The sequence below is a fragment of the Ochotona princeps genome, chromosome 5, assembly GCF_030435755.1.
Source record: "Ochotona princeps isolate mOchPri1 chromosome 5, mOchPri1.hap1, whole genome shotgun sequence".
Taxonomy (NCBI): domain Eukaryota; kingdom Metazoa; phylum Chordata; class Mammalia; order Lagomorpha; family Ochotonidae; genus Ochotona; species Ochotona princeps.
In genome coordinates this window covers 102,038,941-102,056,413 of record NC_080836.1, presented here as the reverse complement: position 1 = coordinate 102,056,413, position 17,473 = coordinate 102,038,941, and the positions used below count along the sequence as shown (strand labels likewise).

Below are 17,473 nucleotides of genomic sequence, written 5' to 3'. Positions count from 1 at the left end.
CATGTGACCCAGATTCTGCTAAGTGAGACCCAAATGCAAAGAGAACACAACAGCTCTGTCCACCTGCAAGGCTCCCTAACAGGTTTAGACCAGTCTCCCTGTGGCCACAACCAGCCCTCTGAAACCAGGTGGAGCTTCTTCCCAGGTCTCCCCAGCAGGTGCAGCGGCCTGAACATTGGGGCCATCCTCTGCTGCTTTATCAGGCCATAAGTAGGGAACTGGATGGGAAATTGAGCCACCTGAACTTGAACTGGCAACCACATGGGATACCAGTGTTGCAGGTTGTGGCCCAACCCACTGTGAAACAGCGCTGGCTCCCAGTTTAGGATTCTGATCTTTAGGATTCTGATCGCTGCTAAATCCCCAGGGGTTTTAACCCCAGGGCTATTCTAAGCCAGGTTCCTCTTTGTTTTGCTTCTTATACCCATAGGTTACCTTGAAGGGTATGGGAACCAGCCCCAAGGGGGCTCTGCTGACCCTGTCAGAAACAGCCTGGAAGTGAGGGAGTTACTTCACTGCACTCCCCCCGGCTCTCTCCTTCGAGAATCATGCGCTGGGAGTGGGGGGGGGGGGGAAGCCTGCAGCCATGCCAAAGGAGTTCCTGCACAGGGGCCCACACAGCAAGAAGAGGGCCGTAGCTGGCAGCCATAACAGCCAGGGCTTTTGGCTTCAGGCGTGTGCGTGAGCTCAGATGGGGCTCTCCAGGCATCCCTGACTGCGATCTCCACCCGAGCCCACAGGAGGGCCCGATCTGTGAGTGCTGGCCCCCAGCCTTCTATATACACTGAGAAATAATTTTCAGAAATATGTAAGCCGCTACTGCATAGGGGCTAACTTGTCCGGCAGGACAGATAACCAGGCTAATTGTGCTGTTCATTTGTAAACGTGTCAAGGATTTCCAGACACTTCACTGCTTTGCTTGGTTTTCATGATGTATTCAGCCTTTCGGCCCCATTCTCTCTTTCATCTTCTTACGGGGCTCTCTGGCCTCCTGCGCCCTGCCCCTTCCACATGCCCTTGTCCCAGCCCAGGTCATCTAGGTGGCCTTCCTGGTCTCAGCTTGCAGTTGTCTGTGTCTCCCTGCTCCCACCACGCCTCCAGCCTCTTGTTCTGAGGTCTCACTTCCATGCTGCCTCCTTCACCCACATGACCACTGGGCAGAATGTGAGCCCGTTTATTTTATCCTGATCTGGAAACATTTGTCCTGCTAAAATAAGGTACTAAGCACCTGAGTTTTGTTACTTCTTCAGGAGTGAGGATTAATGTAAACATATTAAATCAAGCTACTTGGGCCGGGCCGAGTGGCCTAGCAGCTAAAGTCCTCGCTTTGAACAAGCCGGGATTCCATATCGTCACCGGTTCTAATCCCGGCAGCTCCACTTCCCATCCAGCTCCCTGCTTGTGGCCTGGGAAAGCAGTCAAGGATGGCCCAAAGCTTTGGGACCCTGCACCTGCGTGGGAGACCTGGAAAAGCTCCTGGCTCCCAGCTTTGGATTGGCACAGCACTGGCCGTTGTGCTCACTTGCGCTCATCGGATGGATGATCTTCCTCTCTGTCTCTCCTCCTCTCTGTATATCTGACTTTCTAATGAAAATAAAAATAAAACAAAAAAAATTAAGCTACTCACCAACCAAATTAAGTACTGGGCAGAGAGAGAATCTTCCACCTGCAGATTCATTCCCCCAAATACCTGTCCCAGCCAATGCTGAGCCAGGACAAAGCATGGAGCTGGGATCTCCACTGCAGTCTCCCACCATGTTGTGGCACAGAGTCAAGGACTTGAGCTCCCAGGTACTTCAGCAGGAAGAAGGGCAGTGAGAACTCAAACCAGGCACTCATCTGGGGTGTTGACATCCCAAGTGGGAGCTTAACCTGCCACGCCACAATGCCCACCCTTCTGACATAATTTTATATGACTGAGGTAAGTCTGAGCAGCAGTGCGGGTGACTGGATTCCCCCAGCCAAATGGATTCAGGAGGGAGGACTAATACAAGCATATTAAATTAAGCTACTCACCAACCAACAAGGCCAGCCCAGGACTCCTGCTGGGGATCCTAGCTCCCCATCCACTGCTGCTATGCGGGGGCAGGGTCCTGGGCTTGTGGGTGAGCTCTGGGATCTTAGGGGTGTGGAATTACTGCCTAGGGACATCCATGGATAAGGCCACTGTACATGTAGGTGAGGAATGAATCCTGAGGGACCCCCAATGACAGGACCTCTGTACTTGCAGGTAAGCGAGGGGACTGAGACCTGGTGGTTTGGAGGGGAGAGACCTGAAGATCTTTATGGGTCAGACTGATGTACCAGCACACATGGAAGTCGCAGGTTGGGCTTGTTAGTATGGAAAATGGCTGACTACCACAGGCCAGGACACACACAAGCTATGGCTGGGGGCCTGTCTGGCAGGGCTAGATCCCAGTACCTGACAGTGAGTGTCAGATCAGGGCATGGGTCACATTAGACTGGGCTATGACACCAGCATGCAAGAGAACCAGGTCCGGGGTTGGATTCTGTGGGGGATATGTGGGTCCAACCCTATGAAACCACAAGTCCCGCTGGTTAGCTTGAGAGTTGGGATGGTGATGGGCTGAGCTAGGCATGACCACCCTAAAGCAGGGTGTGGTACAGGCCAGGCTGCACTAGCTCACACAAAGGCTGGGATGGATGGAGCACGCTATGTTGGGTGGGGGCCAAGCACCCTTTGGCATGCATGAAATACGGGTCTAGGAGGGGTCCAAGCGGGGGAATCTGTCAAACTCCCCTAGTGGGTCATAGCTCCCACTGATGAGCACATCGTTCAGGCCTAGGTGTTAGGCAGGCTGGACAGGTTAGCTACATCCATTGGCAAGTGAGTGAATTGATTTTGGAAGGGAGTGGACCAGGTAGGGCCAAGAAAATCATAGCCCACTGGCAAGTGCAGAAACCAGGAGGGAGTGCAGGTCATGCTGGGCTAGGTTGCCACACCTACTGGTTTACATGAGCCAGGGATAAGAACAGACTGAAGAGGGCCAGGTTATAGTACCCACCAGCACCTGCCAGCGAGAGTTGGGACTAGGGGCTGGCTGTGTCAGGCCAGGCTGCAACATCTGAAGGCAAAGGCCAAGATAGGGGAGGGGCTATGCCACCATTGGCACGCATAAGATCTGTGGCTGGGATCAGGCCTGCTTGGGGAACTAAGGGGACACCCAAGCTGGGTTGGGGGTCCCACTGGTGAGCACGGGAGGCAGAGTGGGGGCTGTGATCTGGTCTGAACATGGATGCAGTCTCCCTTGGCGTGGATGTGGACTTGGTTTTGGGCTGTGCAAAACCGGGCTAGACTCCAGTACCCAATGGAACTCGTGAGTACCAGTTCACATGAGGGCTAGGACTGGGAGCTGCCTGGGCTGGCTACACTCTAGACCCCACCAGCTATGAAAACCACTTGAGCAGGACCCTCAGAGCATGCCCCACATAGGGGACCCTGGGATGGTTGGGTGGGTGGGTGTGGCTTCTCCCCTTATCTCTCCCCCCCGCCCCCCCAGATACAGGACAGGATGACAAGTAGAGAATGTCTAAACAATGGTTTTACCCACTTTCCTCTAGCCCTTGACCCTTTGTACCCTAATCAAATTTGTATAAATTATCAAAAATGTAATTCATACAATTAAAAAATAATTTCAGATGACCAATTAGTAGACTTAGCAATTCTTCTAAGTATGCAAAAAACAATTAGAATGTTCTCTGGGTGTCAGGCTTAGCCTTGTGTTTTGATGGTGGGGTGTGTCATTTAATCCTTTCACCATGGTATTTAATTCTCACACTGTTAATCTGGTTTCACATGATGTAAAGAAAAAGATTATAATTCTAGGAGCTTTGTGGATTTGTTCTAGAAATATTTGTCCTGCCAAAATAAGATACAAAACACCTGAGTTTTCCTTTACTTCTTCAAGAGTGAAGGTTAATGTAAACATATTAAATTAAGCTGCTCACCAGCCACATTAAGAACCACAGGTTTACAAATCTTCCTTAGCCATGTTGTAGCTACCAGAGTATCCACAACTTTGCAAACATCAACCTGCTAAGAACTTTTGAACACTGGGGTCCTTACCCGTTCAGGAGTTGGGTACCCCTTATGAATCTAAATGGAAGGCAGAGGCTCTCACCAAGCTAGAAACTGCAAGCACATTATACTATGCATAATTTCAGGGTGTTCCTAACTCTGGGTCCTTCCATGGAGACCAGCCAAGACAGCCCCTGCCCTAACACTTCTAAACACCCATTCCCCGAGCACACCGCCTTACCATTGCTCTCGCCTCCTCCCGGATGGAGGGAACAGACAGGATGCTGTACAGAGCTCCGTTCACGTAGGGCTGGATCTGCAAGGGGAGAGCAAATGACTGTTGACACAGCACTTGAGACAACCTGGCCAGCAAGAGCGTGCACTGGAGCCTTGCAGGGTTCCAGCCGATGAACGTCCCCATGGACAGGCTCTCATAACACTTGCAGCTGAGAACCCACGCCACTTCCAAGCTCACTCATGTTACACCTCCCGGCTCTCCCTTCCATGTCACGTCTCACTCTGCACCCAACCCCAGCCAATCCCACAGGCTAGCAACTTTGATGTCATTGCTGCTTACTGTTACTCTTGACAGGAACCACCCCACCTCCCCCCCACACACTGTTTTTAAAGTATTTATTTATCTGAAAGGCAGAGATGCAAAGAGGCATGGGAAGGCCACAATGGAGAACTTCTATGGGCTGGGCCATGCCAGACAGCAGCCCAGAATTCCATCCCACGGATTCCCAGTCCCGGGATTTCTGAGAACCATCTCCTGCTCCTTCCTGGGGTGCGCATTCCGAGGAAGCTGGAACACAGCCCTGGGCAGCAGATATGGGATGCAGGTGTCTCCCGCAGGGCTGGCCACTGCTCACCAATCACCTGTCGCAGCCAGGAGCCCCTGAGGTCCCCTAAGAGGTGACACTGGGAGAAGGTGATGGTGCTCTCTCTTCCCCTTTCTCTGTATCCCTTCCCCTTCCCTCCCATTTTTCTTTATTCATCACTACTGGCCTTGCTCAGACGCCAGAGCCTGCAACCCAGGCTATATCCAACCTCCCAAGTTGGTCTTTCCATGTTTGACTCAACCATGGCCAGATCCTCCCCCAACACATACACACCTCCCAAGCATAGATGCAAAGCCCCAGTGCCTCGGCAGTGTGCAGGACCCTTCACGCTCCCCCCCGTGAAGCCCCTGCAGCACTGAGGGCCCCTGCCCCACCAGGCCCTGGCTCACTGAGATCACCAGGCTCACTGAGATCACTCTTCCCACGTGGAGAGTGGCCTCAGCCTCTGGACCCTTCCAGCAAAGACGCTCACTGCTGCTTCCTGCACATCCCTCTTCCACGGCACTGGACACGGTGCCTTTGTATTTAGCTCATAAACTTCCTTCTTTGTTTGAAATGGGTGGGTGAAGGGACAGGGACAGATGGATCTCTCAACCGTTGGTTCCCCAAATGCTATAACAGTCAGGGTTAGGGTAGGGCAAAACCAGAAGCCAGAAACTTCATCGTAAAGATCCTGTTTGTTTGCTTCTTTGTTTATTTACCTGAAAAAGCAGAGCCACAGAGAGGCCAACAAAGACAGGAGAAATATTTTCTATCTGCTAGTTCACTCTTCCAAGTGACCACCCTGCTTGTGGCTTGCGAAGGCAGTCGAGGACGGCCCAAAGCCTTGGGACCTGCACACGCATGGGGAGCAAAGAGGGGGCTCCTGGCATTGGACTGGCTCAGCTCCAGCTGTTGCAGCATTTGGGGAGTGAACCAGTGGATGTATGATCTTTGTTTCTCCTTTCTGCTGTCCAGTAAAAAAAAAAAAAATCTTTGTATATGTGCTGCCGAAGCGAGCACAAAAAATAAATCTTTACAAACAAATGTAAGTGAGGGACGAAGCAACAGCTCTCTGTTTGCGAGCTCTGCAATTTTAAGAACAACCAAAGACTCGAGTACCTCGTGATTTTCATGGCCAAGCAGATCCGCGAGCACCTTCAGCACGACGCCTGCCACCTTGGCACACATGTTCTTCCCTAGGGACACAAGCAGGATGTGACATGTCTAACTCAGGGCCCACTGGGACAGACCGGGGCTCCCCCACAGACCTGCCTGACCTCGGGCAAGGCTCCTGACCCAGCCGAGCCTCCCAGGAACCCCAGAACCAGCGGGCGGGCGGGGGCAGGCAGGGTGTGAGACCTGCACTGCGCAGGCACAGGTTCATGAGCAGAGCCACCGAGTACTCGAGTGTGTAGTCAGACAGGCCGTCCGGCTCCTTCAGGATGTCAATCAGCCAGAAGATGAGGCCGTCGCGGATCATAGCCGTCTGCAGCCGGCGCCTAGGGCGACACCAGAGGCCAGGGTGACAATCAACAAGGCCCTAGTCAGCTCGGAGTGCAGTCAGGAGTTGCCATCCGGCGCGTGCGTGTGCGCACGCGCACACACACACACACACACACACACACGTGTGGAGGCCCCAGGCTGCAGCAAATGTGTTATGGTTAAACTCACACAACCAAAACAACACAAAGTCTGTCTTTTGGGGATGTTCTTGAGGGTTTGAACAAGAACCAGAAAGGAGGCCTCCTTAGCAAGCTTCCTTTTTAGTATGTAAGCGGCAGAATCAGGGCTGATGTCATGGTGTAGTGAGTTAAGTCATCACTATACAACACGGCATCTTATATGGGCACTGCTTCAAGTCCTGGATGCTCCACCTCTGCACCAGCTTCCTGCTAATACACCTGGGAAGGCAGCAGAGGACGGCCCAGGGGAGACCTAGGTGGCATCGAGGCTCCTGGCTTCGGCCTGGTCCAGCCACCACATTGCAGTCATGTGGGGAGTGAACCAGCAGATGGAAGATCTGCCCTCCCTCTCAGTGACTCTGCATTTCAAATAATTAGACCAATCTTGAAAACAGAAACAAAAAAGCAGAGTTTCACCTCAGATATAAATACTGAGGCCACAGAAATATTTGACAGCCAGCACTAAACTTTAGAAAAAGGTCCCTGGCACTTTGAGGTGTGAGGAAACAAAACAAAGCAGACAGTAGAACCCAGGCACCACAGTGGGGAAGCTGGGGCAGGATGGTTCTGGGTCGCACACACAGTAAGAAATCTTTCACTTCTGACCCACAGTGCCACTTGCAGGGCTTACAAAGTGCACAGTGCAGGTCAGCCTCGAGGGCCGCGTCCACTGGCACAGCCCCATGATGAGGCCAGTGGGACCACCTGCAGGCGTGCGCACCAGGAGCCTGTAGCGCATGTGAGCGAGGGCCTGCTAGGGCTGTTCTCAGCCGCTGAACCATGGACATCCGGGAAACCACCACCACAGGCAGCACAGCATGGACGATGGGCTCCCCGAGGGAGAGTAGAAGAGCAGATGTGTGCCTTCCCAGGAAGGAGTGGCTTAGACCTGCTGCTCCACGACGGCTAACTGGATTTCTGAACACTTCCCACGGATGGCCAGTCGTAAGCTAACTCACCACTATGCGCCAGGGCTGGGGAATGGCCAGTCACAGGACAGGCTGTGAAATCACCCAACGGCAAACAGAATTCGAAATTCAATACATGTAGGGCACGTTATGTTTCTGATTGATTGTTTAGTGTGGCCCATGAGCACAGGGCACCTGGCAGACCCCTGCCTATGGATGAGCACAGCATCGTCCTGAGGACCCTGCCCAGTGCTTTGAACAGCTCACTGCTGTGAGCTTCATCACATAATACATGATCTGAAAAAGCTGCTTAGATTTCAAAATATTTTTGGGGCTGGCGCATTGACTCAAATGGCTAATCCTCCACCTTGCAGTGCTGGCATCTCATTTAGGCACCATTTTGCATCCTGGCTGTTGCACTTCCCATCCAGCTCCTCTGCGGCAGGAACTTGGCCAACAGCAGCAGCAATACCCATCGCCATCCCTCCCTCTACCTCTCCCCAGCCTCCCACCAGGATCATTCCACTTGGCGGTGAGAGCGAGTCACACGGTGGCCACAGCTGATGGGAGGATAGTATTTAGAAGAGGACTGGTGGGAAAAGGTGCAGGCTCAAGATATCACAATTCACTGTTTCTTTAAATGACCTACTTCTTCATTTGGAAGTCAGGATTATAGAGAGATGGAGAGACAGAGAGATCTTAAAGATTTATTTACTTTTGTTGGTAAGCCAGATTTACAGAGAGCATGAGAGATAAAGATCTTTTGTCCGTCGATTCATTCCCCAAGTGGCTGCAATGGCTGGAACTGAGGCAATCTGAAGCCAGGAGCCCAGAGTTTCTCTCAGGTCTCCCACTTTGGTGCAGAGTCCCAGGGCTTTGGACCATCCTCGACTGCTTTCCCAGGCCATAAACAGGGAGCTGGTTGGGAAGTGGAGCAGCTGGGATATACCCCGGTGGCCACATGGGATCCTGGTGCACGCAAGGTTAGGACTTTTGTAACTAGGCTACTACACTGAGCCTAAGACAGAGATCTTACATTTGCTGGTTCAGTCCCTAGATAATAACAACAGCCAGGACTGAGCCAAGGTAGTCAGGAGCTTCACTCAGTCTCCCATGTGGGTGGAGGGGACCTGGGGACTTGGGCCTCCCAGAAGCCCTGCCAGGGAGCTGAAGCAAAAGTGAAGAATAGCAAGGACTTAATCCAGTCCTGTGACAGGTGGCTTAACCAGCTGAGCCGCTGTGTCCACTCCTAGGATACTTAATATGGTCAGGGTAAGTGAGATGGCTAGGAGGGCACGAAGCTCCAGGAAAGTCACCGAGTAGAGACACAGGCAGAGACAGTGCTTCCTGCAGGGGAAGGGACAATACGTTTGTGGGAAATGTGTATCATACAAAAGCTGCATGGATTTCTAAATATTTTTTCTTTTTCATTTATTTGTTTTATTATTATTTTTATTACAAAGTCAGATATACAGAGAGGAGGAGAGACAGAGAGGAAGATCTTCCATCCAATGATTCACTCCCCAAGTGACCACAACGGCCAGTGCTGTGCCAATCCAAAGCTGGGAACCAGGAGCTCTTCTGGGTCTCCCACGTGCATACAGCATCCCAAGGCTTTGGAACCGTCCTCGGCTGCTTTCCCAGGCCACAAGCAGGGAGCTGGATGGGAAGTGGAGCTGCCAGGATTAGAACCGGTGCCCACATGGGAGACCCGGAAGAGGTTCCTGGCTTCGGATCGGCGCAGCACCAGCCGTTGTGATCACTTGGGGAGTGAATCATCGGACGGAAGATCTTCCTCTCTGTCTCTCCTCTCTGTATATCTGACTTTATAATAAAAATAAATAAATCTTAAAAAAAAAACATGCACAAGGAACCACATATTTGAGAGACACACACAGACCAAGCTTTCATCTGCTGGCTCACTCCCCAAAAGGTTGTGATAGCCAGGGCAGGGTCAGGCTGCAGCCAGGAGCTAGCACCGCCAGTCATGGCTCCTACATGCGTGGGCCGGGACCTAACCGCCCGCCTCCCAGGGTCTGTGCTGGAATCTGGCAGCACTCTGACACCCCACACAAGCCTCTTAGCCAGTGCCCGAGGCTGATGCTATGGTATGGCAGATAAATCGGCCGCCTTTAATGCCAGGATCCCACATGAGTGCTATCTCAAGACGGCTGCTCTGCTTCTGATCCAACTGCCTGCAGATAAGCCTGGAAGTGATACGGAGGATGGTCCAAGTGCTTGGTTCCTGCAGCCGTGTGGAAGACAGAAGCTCCTGGCTCCTGGCTCTGGACTGGCCTAGCTCTGGTCTTTGGGGCCACTTGGGAAATGAATCAGCACAGAGAAGATCTTTCTGTCTCTCCCTTTCTCTTTCATTCTGTAATAAAATATATCTTAAAAAAAAAATACAGTGTCTTAACCCTAGGCCAAATTTACCTTTAATTCCATCTTCCAGGAACATTTCGAATGTCCATAGAATGATTAAAGAAATAACAGAGATTTATTCTACCGGAAACATACAGAAGGCAAGAAAGATCTTCCATGCATTGCTTCACTCCCCAGAGCTGGGCTCATCCGAAGCCAGCAACCTCTTGCAAGTTTCCCACGTGGGCGCAGGGGCCCAAGCACTTGGGCCATCTTCTGCTGCTTTCCCATAGCAGGGAGCTGGATTGGAAGGGAAGTAGCCGGCACTAGAACCAGTGCCCATTATAGGATGCCAGCATTGCCAGTGGAGAATTAATGTGCTACATCACGGTGCCAGCCTCCACACAAAAAAACTTACGCAAGTATTCATAGCAGTGTAACACACAAAAAGTAAAAACACCCCAAATGGCCATCAGCTGATGATTGTATGAACAAGATAGGGTGCACGTAGAACAGGGAACGGCCAGCAACGAGCAGGTGCGAAGGACCGCCACACACCACCACATGGAGGAACCCCGAAAGCACGATCCTGAGCGGAAGCAGCTGGTCTCAGAAGCACACGTGGTGCAGGAGGCCACTTACACAGGACATCCTGTAGCAGTCAACCAGTGGCAGCGAGACCGGCCGCTCAGGGGGCCAAGCTGGGAGAGGGCCAACTGTAAGCGGGGACAAGGTTTCTCTCCGTAGTGGTGGAAAGGTGCCATGGGTGAATTTGATGATACATAAAACTGCTGATTAAGAAAGAAAGTTCTGGATATGATGTAACTTTTAAGTTTCTGATCTGGCACTGCTGTGCGGCATCACCGTGACCTGGCTGAGAGCTCAGGCTAGCTCTGGCGTTGCTGGCTAGGTGGACAAAGAGCCAGGATGCCACAGCACCAGCCAGCTCAGCCTCCTGTGACTGCCCATCCCAGGGCCCAGCTCTCATGGGCAATGGTCAGAGAGTAGCGCTCGATCAGGCTTATTGCTGTGTGTGCCTCTAGCCCTCGTGTGTAGATGGAGACACCAGTCCTCCTGGCCGGCACTAGGCAACATGTGGTAGTAGGAGACTAAACTAGCTCCCCCTGGCCTGCAGCCCCTAGCAGGATGCCGGTGGATCACAGGCAAGCTTTCCAGCTCCATCCTGCAAAGCCATGCCTCTCCCAAAGGGTTAGGCGAGAGGGGCCCCTGCCTCTTGGGTTGACACACAAATTTAAACCTTAACGGCTATCCCCAGTCCTGCTAGGTTCCCCGGGTGCCGGCCATCACCTGAGACTGAACTTTTGCAGGGCTCCGAGCACATTCTCCCGAGTGATGACATCCTTGTCCTCCTCCTTCAGCCGCCCCTCCAGCAGCCACAGCACCTTCGTGTTCTGTGCCAAGTAGAGGCGACCTGAAGGCAGACACAAGACAGCGAGGGACATGAGGACGCCTCGGCTCCAAGACTGCGTCCCGCACAAACTGCCGGGCATGGCTCAGAGCGGGGGTCATCTCACGTTCCGCAACACTTAGCAAAGCACAGCGTTCCTCCGAGTCGGTCTTACTCTATCAACTATCTGCCGAATGGCAAGTCACTCCTCTTGTGGGCTGAACGTAATTCATAGCCACATTCCTGTGCCTCAGTCTGACGGCAAGATCCACAGGGAGGAAAGCAGGGTCCACTGGGGTGTCTGGCAGGCCCCACCACTGGGGTGGCCAGAGATGCTTCAGGCCCACAGCCCTTCCTCCCTCCGGACATGGCTAGGGCCCGGACAGCAAGCAGGAACCCCATAAGGAGCACAGAACAGGCACTCGCCGGCCACGCATGGATTGGTGACATTTTGTGAAATAATTCTGATTTCCCTTTAAGGTGGAAGTCTGTTATTTTTGGAATCTTCCAATCCTTTAAGAAGATACAGTCGACCAGCAGTAGAGCTTTAACTGGCTCACCGCTCTTACTTCACCTCTGGCAGAAAACTCCAGGCGATGCCTGACCCATCCTCCACCCGTAAGGTGCTAATAGACTAGGGACACCTCCGGAACAGAACTGGAACACTTCCCCCTAAAACCACCCCGTGTGGTGGAGATGCAAATGTCAGTACTGTGATCACAATTCATTTCCACGAAAGACCTTGGGTGAATGACAGGCAGAAAGAAACACAAGCCATCTCTGGGCAGGTGCCACCTGTGCTGACGCCTCCCGGGTGGGGCCGGCTGATGTCTCACCTTCGGCAAGTGACGCAAAGGCGTTGATGAGCCTGGCCATGTACTGGCGCACCGCCTCGCTCTTGGAGTTGAGCAGCTGCAGCACGCTCCTCTGGGGGGGTGGACATGGGGAGACATGGGGAAAGGAGAGCAGGGGGGAGGGGAAGGGAGCATGAGGGTAAGAACAGTTGAAGAGGAACAGATGCCCCGCAGCCCAGGCTCTGTTCATCTCTTCCTCTGCAAACTGGTGAAAGTTGAACATTTCATCTGGAGGTCTCGATTTCCTGCTGATGCAGAATGAGACTCCTCCTGAATTAAGGGAGTTAATTAGGCAGAACTCTGAGGACCATGGTGGCAACAGAGGCAACACTGTTTGCTATTAGTGTCCCAGGTATGTTTGTGGGTTCCAGGGGAGCAAATACCACACACACACACACACACACTTCTGCCCCATGTCCACCCCACCCCATGGCAAATCTACAGCAAGTGCATTTCTAAGGAAGACCTATGCTCGTGGACTGAGAACGCCACTGGAAACCAGGGCTGGACAGCAGGACAGCAGCACCAATTCCAGAATGCAGAATGCTGATGCGGTCCAGGGTCCGAATGCCCAAGGCAGTCAAGCGCCCAGGCAGGACAGCGTGGAGCGGGGCTGGCCAGGTTCCCTCCCAGTTCCCCCATAGGGTTCCAGAGAAAGAAGAAGGCATGAGAGCAGCAGTTGGACACCCTGCATCCTCTCCCTGCACCTGCGCACGTGCACGGGGCTGTGTGTTCCCTTGTCACACCGAGGGTCCCTGGGCTGGGGCATAGGTGAGCAGGGGTGTACCCCAGCGTGGGAGGAGGCTGATGTCTAACGGCAAGAAGAGCCACCCGGGCCTCCCCTCCACACCTACCCCCGGAACACCAGAAGCCCCAGACCTCTTGCCTTCTAGCCAAGAATTCCCCTAGTGGAAAGTGACCAGAACTAGAGACCCTGAAACCCATAGCTCCCAGCATGTGCTCTGTCCAATCCCCCTTGGTGGAGCTCCATGAGGACAGATCTAACTTTACACCCAGAACTCAAAGCGGCTTCTCAGCATCTGTCTCTAAAAAAATCTTACTAGCAGGTGAGAGTTTTCGTTTCACATCAAAGAAAACAAGGCAGGACTCCGCCTGCCTCTGCTGGCAGGACAAACAGGCCACAGCCAAAGATCAGTGACCAGAGCTGCTCCAGACTGCTCACCAGCAAAGGCAGAACCTTAAAACAACGGAGCAATGTCTTCTACAAGTGGAAAGATAGCCATCTGCACCGCAGCATGTTACACCAAGAATGAAGACATTTTCAGGCCTTGTGCAGCCTCGCAGAGTGTACACCCTGGGCAGCTATTAACAGGAGGATGTACTCTGCCTGCTGAGAGCTGAAGACAACATGGATACTAGCAACAGAGACCCTGATGTACGAGAGAGCTGAGAGTGATCAAGGGAAGCCCGGTGCAGAGTCTCAACAGCAGCCAGGCTCCAGGTGGAGGGGGCTCACGAAGGTGACCAGTCCAAGGCTGCTGTCTCCCAGACTCCTCCTGCCACAGCATCATTTGTATTTAGGTGAAGTTTGAAGTATAACATCCCCGTGGTGAAAAATCACACAGATTAGAAGTGCAAAGCTTGATGACTGCTTACAAAATTAATGTGGGGGTAGGCAGCAAACAGAAGGCAGCTCCACAGCCCAGGGCCCTTCAGGCCCCCCCTTCAGAAGGGAACTCCCACTCTTGGCTTCTCTCACCACAGATTAGTCCTCGCCTGCTTGGAGATTTTTTTTAAATAAATGACAGCATGCATTATATATTCTTTTATGCCTTTTTCAACCAACAGTCTTTTATGCCATATTTGCAAGTTATCCATGTTCCATGCTGTGTGTTCTTTCTCGTTGCTCAGTGTGTCCCATTTGATAAATTCATGCTGCTGTGGGCGGATCTCAGGTATAGCCAATGTTTCTGTTCTTTTTAAGATTTAGCTGCTTGAAAAGCAGACCACCAGAGACAGAAGCAGAGAGAGAGAGAGATATCTTTCACCTGTGGGTTTGCTCGCCAAATGCCTGCAGCAGCCAGGGCTGGGCCAGGCTGAAGCCAGGCAGCTAGAACTCCACCTGGGTGGCACGACCCACGCACTTGAGTCACCACCTGCTACCTCTGGGGTGCACTGGCATGAGGCTGGTTGGGAAGCAGAGCAACCAGGAATCAAACTAGGAACTCCAGTAGGGGATGCCGGCACCCCAAGCAGTGGCTCCGCTTACTATACCACAATGTCTGCCCCCAGCATTTTTGCTCTTAGAAGCAGTGCTGCTGGGAACATTATGGTACATTTTGGCATGTGGGGAACATAGGGACATGTCCCCATCAGGCTTACACCTGGGAGTGGTTTGGCCAGGACCCCAGGTGTCTAGCACTGGTGAAGCCCCCAGGATTCCAAGGCAGTGCCTCAGGCAGCACCGCTGTAGCCACAGCACTAAGAACCTGGCAGGCAGCTCACCACTGCCCTGGCCATCTACATCACGGCCGGACACCTGCACCCTGACCGATACTCTGCGCTCCTCAGGACCACCCGGGTCCCCAGAGCAGAGCACGAAGGGCCCAGGGAAGCTGTGGCCTGACTCTAGGTCCACCGTGAACTGTGCTGAAGCCACCTGCTCCCAGGAAGCTGCATCTCCTGTGGGGACAGCACTTCCCTGCAGGGCAAGGCCTGTGCTTGCTGCTCAGCGCATGCAAACTCCAACACTGAATTACGAGGTTGCAAACATCATGGGGAACCGGAAAGGGAAGGAACTAATGAACACAGAAGTTAGGACTTGCACATCCATTCCACAGCATCACTATTCACCAAAGGGGGAAGTGACCCACAGGTCCACTCGGGGATAGAGACAAGCAAGGGGCCGGCACTGTGGTGACACCGAGCCACTGCCTGTGACACCAGTGTCCCATACGGGTGCTGGGTCCAGTCCTGGATATACCATTTTGATCCAGTTCCCTGCAAACAGCCTGGAAAAAGCAGTACACAACGGCTCACGCACATGGGTTGCTGCACCCACGTGGGGGACGCCGCCAAAGCTCCTGGCTCCTGGCTTCAGCCTGACCCAGCACTGGCTGCTATAGTATTTGGGAAATGAACTCGTGGATGGAAGACTGACGCCACTGCCTCACTTTCCCTCTAATTCTATCAATCAAATAAACAAAAAATTTAAAGAGAGAAAAGCAAAACAACGTATAACCACATGTTAGGATATTAGTCTCAAAAAAGAAATTCTGACCCATGAATAAACTTGCAGAACAAAGGGCTATGTGGTACAAACAGTTACTGTGAGAATCCACTCACAGTGAGGCACAGGGTGGCCCAGCCACAGGGACAGGAAGTGGCTGGCCCTGCCAGGGCCGGGTGGGGGAACTGGAGTTACTGTTTGATGGGTGCAGAGCTTCCATATTCGAGTCATTGATGGAGAGGGATGGAAGTATGGCTGTGAATCACACACTCAGATGCTCTGCTGTGTGTGTGTTTTCTTTCTGGATCTGCAAGGCAGAGTGACAGATCAAGAGCTTCCGTTGCTGGCTCACTCCCCACGTGCCTACACTGGCTGGGACCTGAGAGGGCTAGAAACAGGAATCAATCCAGGGCTCCCAGGTGGGCGGTGGGGGCCCGAGGAGCCATCACCACTGCCCTCTGGCGTCTACACCAGCAGGAAGGCAGTCCGGAGCAGCAGCCAAAGCTGAACCCCGCCCCTCTGCAGTGGGCCATGGGGCTGCACAGCAAGGTGCCTGCCCCTGCTTTACCACAATTTAAAGGATGATGGCTACCTCTTGATGAAAGGAAAAGTGGGGGGGGGGTGATCTAAATGCTTCTAAAACACAAAATTCCTATCTTTTAATCTGGTTGATGGAGAACCAGTATTTGTTGTATTATTCTCTCTTTTTTTTAAATTTATTTTTATTACAAAGTCAGATACACAGAGAGGAGGAGAGACAGACAGGAAGATCTTCCGTCCGATGATTCACTCCCAAAGTGAGCACAACGGCCAGTGCCGGGAACCTGGAATCTCCTCCGGGTCTCCCACATGGGTGCAGGGTCCCAAAGCTTTGGGCCATCCTCGACTACCTTCCCAGGCCACAAGCAGGGAGCTGGATGGGAAGTGGAGCTGCTGGGATTAGAACCGGTGCCCATATGGGATTCCAGCACATTCAAGGTGAGGACTTTAGCCATTAGGTCACGCTGCCGGGCCCTGTTGTATTATTCTTTTTTTTTTTTTTTAAAGATTTACTCATTTTATTACAGCCAGATATACACAGAGGAGGAGAGACAGAGAGGAAGATCTTCCATCCGATGATTCACTCCCCAAGTGAGCCACAACGGGCCGATGCGCGCTGATCCGAAGCCGGGAACCTGGAACCTCTTACGGGTCTCCCACGTGGGTGCAGTGTCCCAACGCATTGGGCCGTCCTCCACTGCTTTCCCAGGCCACAAGCAGGGAGCTGGATGGGAAGCGGAGCTGCCGGGATTAGAACCGGCGCCCATATGGGATCCCGGGGCTTTCAAGGCGACGAGCCGCTTCTTGAAACTGCTTCCTACACTCCCACACTTGCGTGATGTCTTACTATCGGAAACATGAGCCTAGGGAGCAAGATCAAATGCCTCTGCTCTAAGGACTTGGGTTTCAGTGGAGACACAGGTATTAGGCTAGACAGGCGACACTGTCAGACATGGAAAGCCTGACATTAGCACCTAGGGTGGCGTGAGATGCAGCCACGTAACACTGCAACCCTTCAGCATGAAAAGGGAATGCCGGGCCCGGCAGCGTGGTCTAGTGGCTTAAGTCGTCGCCTTGAAAGCCCTGGGATCCCATATGGGTGCCGGTTCTAATCCTGGCAGCTCCACTTCCCATCCAGCTCCCTGCTTGTGGCCTGGGAAAGCAGTTGAGGACGGCCCAAAGCCTTGGGACCCTGCACCTGCGTGGGAGACCTGGAAGAAGATGTGGACTCCTGGCTTTGGATCAGAGCAGCACCGGACGTTGCGGTCACTTAGGGAATGAATCATCGGATCTTCCTTTCTGTCTCTCCTCCTCTCTGTAAATCTGACTTTGTAATAAGAATAATAAATCTTTAAAAAAAAAAAAGGGGGGGGGAATGCCACCCTGCTGCACACGCTGCGACTGGGGTCACGGTGACCCCACCAGAGCCAGCTCCCTGTAGCTCAGCTCCCCACAGTCCCACTTCTGTCTCCACGTGGAGAGCAGCGATTTCTCTGAGCTAGTTGCTGGCCCTGTGACACCTGCAAAGTAGCTGGCCATGTGAAGAACAGGGGGCAGTGGGTGACGCTGTGGTGGCCCAGCACCCATGGTGCACAGGGAGTCCTCCTGCTGCCCGGCAGCGTCTCCAACAGACTGAGAGCTCTGGCTCTCCCCTTCTACCAGAATCA

At 52.9% G+C, this 17,473-nt stretch overlaps 1 protein-coding gene across 1 annotated transcript in view; it reads right to left on the bottom strand.

Annotated features, from left to right (window-relative positions):
• ARMC9 (armadillo repeat containing 9) overlaps positions 1–17,473 on the bottom strand; it is a 98,467-nt gene that overhangs the window by 45,926 nt on the left and 35,068 nt on the right. Inside the window, exons 13-17 of the mRNA XM_004577203.4 lie at positions 12,059–12,149; positions 11,123–11,246; positions 6,223–6,362; positions 5,983–6,059; positions 4,281–4,355 (exon numbers count right to left, since the gene is read on the bottom strand). Coding sequence (XP_004577260.2) covers positions 4,281–4,355; positions 5,983–6,059; positions 6,223–6,362; positions 11,123–11,246; positions 12,059–12,149 — 507 coding nt within the window. The remainder of the gene's footprint in view (positions 1–4,280; positions 4,356–5,982; positions 6,060–6,222; positions 6,363–11,122; positions 11,247–12,058; positions 12,150–17,473) is intronic.